This window comes from Liolophura sinensis, chromosome 1 (genome assembly GCF_032854445.1).
Source record: "Liolophura sinensis isolate JHLJ2023 chromosome 1, CUHK_Ljap_v2, whole genome shotgun sequence".
In the NCBI taxonomy this organism is placed as follows: Eukaryota; Metazoa; Mollusca; class Polyplacophora; order Chitonida; family Chitonidae; genus Liolophura; species Liolophura sinensis.
Genome location: NC_088295.1, coordinates 1402059 through 1408507, shown reverse-complemented (window position 1 = coordinate 1408507; position 6449 = coordinate 1402059). Strand labels below are relative to the sequence as shown.

At 40.1% G+C, this 6449-nt stretch overlaps 1 protein-coding gene across 5 annotated transcripts in view; it reads left to right on the top strand.

Moving 5' to 3' along the window:
* Positions 1–135: 135 nt before the first annotated feature.
* LOC135481935 (V-type proton ATPase 116 kDa subunit a 1-like) overlaps positions 136–6449 on the top strand; it is a 45292-nt gene continuing 38978 nt past the window's right edge. For 3 of the 5 annotated variants that reach the window (XM_064761718.1, XM_064761716.1, XM_064761719.1), the window contains exons 1-3: positions 137–363; positions 2565–2720; positions 4122–4200. In XM_064761718.1, coding sequence (XP_064617788.1) covers positions 2604–2720; positions 4122–4200 — 196 coding nt within the window. In that variant the 5' untranslated portion in view covers positions 137–363; positions 2565–2603. Of the gene's footprint in view, positions 364–2564; positions 2721–4121; positions 4201–6449 lie in introns of all 5 variants that reach the window. The other 2 variants (XM_064761720.1, XM_064761717.1) reach the window with 2 other exon arrangements.

The window sequence follows — 6449 nt, the reverse complement described above, 5'->3', positions numbered from 1 at the left end:
TACGCGCCACTACAAACGCGCGGTAACAGCAGACGATTCAGTCATCACAAAATCCGGACTTCATAATGTTTCATAATGTTACTAGTCATCCAGTTTGCTTTTAAAAACACCATTTTACGGCTTAAAAATGCTTAGAGTGTTGGAAAAGGAGAAAAAAAAACAACTGTCACAAGAAATCAAAATCACTGTTTGGGGAGGGTGATAGAAAGCGACGAGGCGGTGAACAAAGGCGCTAACTTGTCATCAGGACTGTCACCAGCGAGTCGTGTGACCTGTTATTGGGTGTCATGTGACAGCTAAACTGGCGGGTGTCGCAGAAGACTGTCAGGCAGAGGGGCGTGCGGAGGTGTATTGTACAAGCTGGTAAGGTACCCGACAGGGTCAGCGTGGAAGTCGTCTTCTCATCCCAGTTATTCCGTAGCTATCTTCTTTGGTAGGGCAGTGATTGAGTAATCTTACATCCCAGCATGAAGATGTTATGGTGGATGTTGGCTTTATGCTGCACGATTGACAGAGTGACGCGCATGATAAAATCATCACTGTTGATCTGATGTGAGATTCATTGTTCAGACTCCACGTTGTAGACGGGGATGAGAACTGTAGCATTGTAAACGCCCTGATAATGATCGAATACTTGTAAGGTTTATGCTGATGCTTTTTTTTTTTTTGGCCCTGAAGTGATAACTCTGCTCTGTATTTGAATTATTATGCCAGGCACGCACATGCTTATATTTAACATTTGTCTCTCACTCCGGCCGTACGTGGGAACGTCTGCCAGCAACCATAATAAGATGTCATAATAATATGTCATAATAATATGTACTGTTATTTTGTAGAGCTGTTTCAGTTAAACAGTATCATTAGTCATGTCCGTGGTTACATTTTGACTAATAGATGTCAATACAATTTTTAAGTTGCATCAATTTGTGCAAAATTTGTAGCAAAAATTCAATATTGACTCGCTAAATTATTTTACTTGTACCTTAGAAACACTAAATTGAAAACAGAACTGACATCCGACGGGTCCATGAAGCTACTGCACCATCATAAAATACATGTGGTTCACAGTATAGAATTTCCTGCCTTTTGTGCAAGCCTGAAGCATTTTATATCCACTATGAATCAAAAAGGGGAATGGAAGGAAAATTTAAACGCAGGTCTTTTAAAGTGTACATTGTAAACCTTTCCGTGATGTCAAAGTATCGGTATGTTCGGTAATGACTTCTCCATGATCAAGTATATCATACTGGGTTGAAAATCTTCTGAGGACTAATGGAGCTGATGGATATGTTGATACAGGTTTAGATTATAAGCTAGGTCAGTGGTGATATTGAATGCAATAGATAACTAGCTCTCCAGGAGATACAAATATCTGTCCCACTTTTTTGATCCTTCCCCCATTAAGTACCATTGACATCTTCATACCAGGTAGAAGCATGTTTTGTGCTGATCTATTAAATAAATAACAACCCATAGGCCATAATTTTTTGTGCAAAATTTATCTTTTCACAGGTTATTAAGGTTTTTTTAACTGATGAAGAGCATTAAAGTGGACAATTCTATCAAGTCTGTAACAAACTAGGTAAAAAGCTGTTTGAAAAAGGAATGTTTTTGTCTGTAGAATGATCCAGGGGAATCAGAAGTGCACAAATTTTTGTAATGATCTATACTTTCACAGGAAAACACTGGATAATATGTGTGTGTTTCAAGGACATTACTTACTTTACTTTACGAGGACTATTTTACAGGCCCAATTTATGCTAATATAGCTCCATTAGTGAGAAGGGCATGAACATGTTTATTACCAGCAGTCACCCCTCTTCAGAGATGTGGATAGAAGTCTGCGCTAGAAGGACTATGGTGAATATTTCACATGGATGTCCATGGAAAACAAACGATCTGAAACTGTTAGTGAATCTATCAATTCTACTGCCCAGACTTGTATTACTTTGACATACTTACATGGTGACAAAAATTCTTGTTTGGATTCTGGACATATTAGGCCCTTGCTGAACGAGAGGAATAATGGCTTTTGGCACAAGCTTCCTAACCCACCATCGTTGTGGTACAAAAATAGTTATTTATATCCCCTCATGTAGAGACTTCTGATCTAAGGCAATTCATATTTGTATCATTGCTTGTTTATCTGTGGATTCTGTTTGTGCCATTATTCATTTATCTGTGGATTCTGTTTGTGCCATTACTCGTTTATCTGTGGATTCTGTTTGTGCCATTACTCGTTTATCTGTGGATTCTGTTTGTGCCATTACTCGTTTATCTGTGGATTCTGTTTGTGCCATTACTCGTTTATCTGTGGATTCTGTTTGTGCCATTACTCGTTTATCTGTGGATTCTGTTTGTGCCATTACTCGTTTATCTGTGGATTCTGTTTGTATCATTACTTGTTATTGTCCGCAGTATTTTTTAGCATTATTATTTATGCACAAACTATGTATGAAGTGTCCAGATTGTGTGAAGCTGTCAGATTAGTCCATTAACTTTCAAATCAAAAATGTCAGTTAATGAAAGCACAGAAGTTGACATATGTTGGTTTTTCAACCCAGCAGTGATTCCCAGTGGATGTTGAGGAAGAATCTGTGGGAATGTCGTCGTTGTTTCGCAGTCAGGAGATGGCTTTGTGCCAGCTGTTTCTGCAGTCAGAAGCAGCTTATGCCTGTGTGTCTGAGCTGGGAGAGCTAGGACTTGTCCAGTTCCGAGATGTAAGAGAACTCTATACCTTCTCATAACTAAGTTGGTACAGCGGTCATATAATAGTCAATTACAGATTGCATAATAATTGTACAGAATTTACCTGATGACAGATTATACATGTACACCTGATATTGTGAACTTTTTACCTGCTAAATGTACATACAGTGTTCACCCGCCTTTTCATCACTTTTACCTGCTAAATGTACATACAGTGTTTAACCGTCTTTTCATCACTTTTACCTGCTGAATGTACATACAGTGTTTAACCGTCTTTTCATCAGTTTTACCTGCTGAATGTACATACAGTGTTTAACCGTCTTTTCATCAGTTTTACCTGCTGAATGTACATACAGTGTTCACCCGTCTTTTCATCACTTTTACCTGCTAAATGTACATACAGTGTTCATCCGTCTTTTCATCAGTTTTACCTGCTGAATGTACATACAGTGTTCAACCCTCTTTTCATCAGTTGTACCTGTTGAATGTACATACAGTGTTCATCCGTCTTTTCATCAGTTTTACCTGCTGAATGTACATACAGTGTTCATCCGTCTTTTCATCAGTTTTACCTGCTGAATGTACATACAGTGTTTAACCGTCTTTTCATCAGTTTTACCTGCTGAATGTACATACAGTGTTTAACCGTCTTTTCATCAGTTTTACCTGCTGAATGTACATACAGTGTTTAACGGTGTTTTCATCAGTTTTACCTGCTGAATGTACATACAGTGTTTAACGGTCTTTTCATCACTTTTACCTGCTGAATGTACATACAGTGTTTAACGGTCTTTTCATCACTTTTACCTGCTGAATGTACATACAGTGTTTAACCGTCTTTTCATCACTTTTACCTGCTGAATGTACATACAGTGTTCATCCGTCTTTTCATCAGTTTTACCTGCTGAATGTACATACAGTGTTCATCCGTCTTTTCGTAACTTTTACCTGCTGAATGTACATACAGTGTTCATCCGTCTTTTCATCAGTTTTACCTGCTGAATGTACATACAGTGTTCATCCGTCTTTTCATCAGTTTTACCTGCTGAATGTACATACAGTGTTCATCCGTCTTTTCATCACTTTTACCTGCTGAATGTACATACAGTGTTTAGCCGTCTTTTCATCAGTTTTACCTGCTGAATGTACATACAGTGTTCATCCGTCTTTTCATCACTTTTGCCTGCTGAATGTACATACAGTGTTCATCCGTCTTTTCATCAGTTTTACCTGCTGAATGTACATACAGTGTTTAACCGTCTTTTCATAACTTTTACCTGCTGAATGTACATACAGCGTGTATTCGTCTTTTCATCACTTTTACCTGCTGAATGTACATACAGTGTTTAACCGTCTTTTCATCACTTTTACTTGCTGAATGTACATACAGTGTTTATTCGTCTTTTCATTAGTTGAACCCAAACGTAAGCGCTTTCCAGAGGAAGTTTGTTGCAGAAGTCCGAAGATGTGAAGAAATGGAAAGAAAACTGCGTATGTGTGCTTGTTTACTTTAAAATATATAGTCATGTCATCTTATAACATGCAACATGCTCATGCTGGCTTCCTCTCCGGCCATACATAGGAAGGTTTGTCAGCAACCTGTGGATGGTCGTGGGTTTCCCCCGGGCTCTGCACGGTTTCCACCGTCTGGCCACCGTCGCCGTAAGTGAAATATTCTTGAGTACGGCGTAAGACACCAATCAAATAAATAAATAAATTGAGTACAACATGAAACAGCAGTCAAAGAAATAATTTAATAAACCTTGTTAGCTCTTATGCTTGTAAAGGTGAATATGTATTAGTGTTGTTGACACTTTTAGATTAGCAAATTAGTGAATAATCAGATGGTAGCATAACAAAGCTATTGAGTTAGGGAGATCAGTGTGATATGTGTAGACCGGTCAGTTGACAGTGTGACAAATCCAGTAATGACCGGGCATGGTCAGTTGTCAGTGTGACAAATCCAGTAATGACTGGTCAGTCATCAGTCTCACAAACCCAGCAATGACCGCTAAATTGTCAGTCTGACAAATCCAGTAATGACCGCTCAGTCGTCATTGTGCCAAATCCAGTAATGACCGCTCAGTTGTCAGTCTGACAAATCCAGTAATGACTGCTCAGTTGTCAGTCTGACAAATCGAGTAATGATCGGTCAGTCTTCAGTCTGACAAATCCAGTAATGACCGCTCAGTCGTCATCGTGCCAAATCCAGTAATGACCGCTCAGTTGTCAGTCTGACAAATCCAGTAATGACCGCTCAGTCGTCATTGTGCCAAATCCAGTAATGATCGGTCAGTTGTCAGTCTGCCAAATCCTGTAATGACCGCTCAGTTTTCAGTCTGACAAATCCAGTAATGATCGCTCAGTCGTCAGTGTGACACATCCAGTAATGACCAGTCAGTCGTCAGTCTGACAAATCCAGTAATGACCGGTCAGTCGTCAGTCTGACAAATCCAGTAATGATCAGTCAGTTTTCAGTCTGACAAATCCAGTAATGATCGGTCAGTTGTCAGTCTGACAAATCCAGTAATGATCAGTCAGTCTTCAGTCTGACAAATCCAGTAATGACCACTCAGTCGTCAGTCTGACAAATCCAGTAATGACCAGTCAGTCGTCAGTCTGACAAATCCAGTAATGACCACTCAATCGTCAGTCTGACAAATCCAGTAATGACCAGTCAGTCGTCACTCTGACAAATCCAGTAATGATCAGTCAGTTTTCAGTCTGACAAATCCAGTAATGATCTGTCAGTCTTCAGTCTGACAAATCCAGTAATGATCAGTCAGTCGTCATTGTGCCAAATCCAGTAATGATCAGTCAGTCTTCAGTATGACAAATCCAGTAATGACCGCTCAGTCGTCAGTCTGACAACACAGTAATGATCAGTCAGTTTTCAGTCTGACAAATCCAGTAATGATCGGTCAGTTGTAAGTCTGACAAATCCAGTAATGACCGGTCAGTCGTCAGTCTGACAAATCCAGTAATGACCGGTCAGTCGTCAGTCTGACAAATCGAGTAATGATCGGTCAGTCGTCAGTCTGACAAATCCAGTAATGATCGGTCAGTTGTCAGTCTGACAAATCCAGTAATGATCGGTCAGTCGTCAGTCTGACAAATCCAGTAATGACCAGTCAGTCGTCAGTCTGACAAATCCAGTAATGATCGGTCAGTTTTCAGTCTGACAAATCCAGTAATGATCTGTCAGTCGTCAGTCTGACAAATCCAGTAATGATCAGTCAGTCGTCAGTCTGACAAATCCAGTAATGATCGGTCAGTTTTCAGTCTGACAAATCCAGTAATGACCGGTCAGTCTTCAGTCTGACAAATCCAGTAATGACCGGTCAGTCGTCACTCTGACAAATCCAGTAATGATCGGTCAGTCGTCAGTCTGACAAATCCAGTAATGACCTGTCAGTCGTCAGTCTGACAAATCCAGTAATGACCGGTCAGTCTTCAGTCTGACAAATCCAGTAATGACCAGTCAGTCGTCACTCTGACAAATCCAGTAATGATCGGTCAGTCGTCAGTCTGACAAATCCAGTAATGACCGCTCAGTCATCAGTCTGACAAATCCAGTAAACTACTAAAGTAGCCGGGCGCAGGTCAATGTCCTTTTTACCTGCATTTATTGTATTGGTGATTTGCTGTATGAGTGAAGATCATAACAGGTACATGTAGCGACATGCCTGTGTTGTGCCTGCAGGACACACCCTGTGGGGACATTTTACCTACCAGCAAAC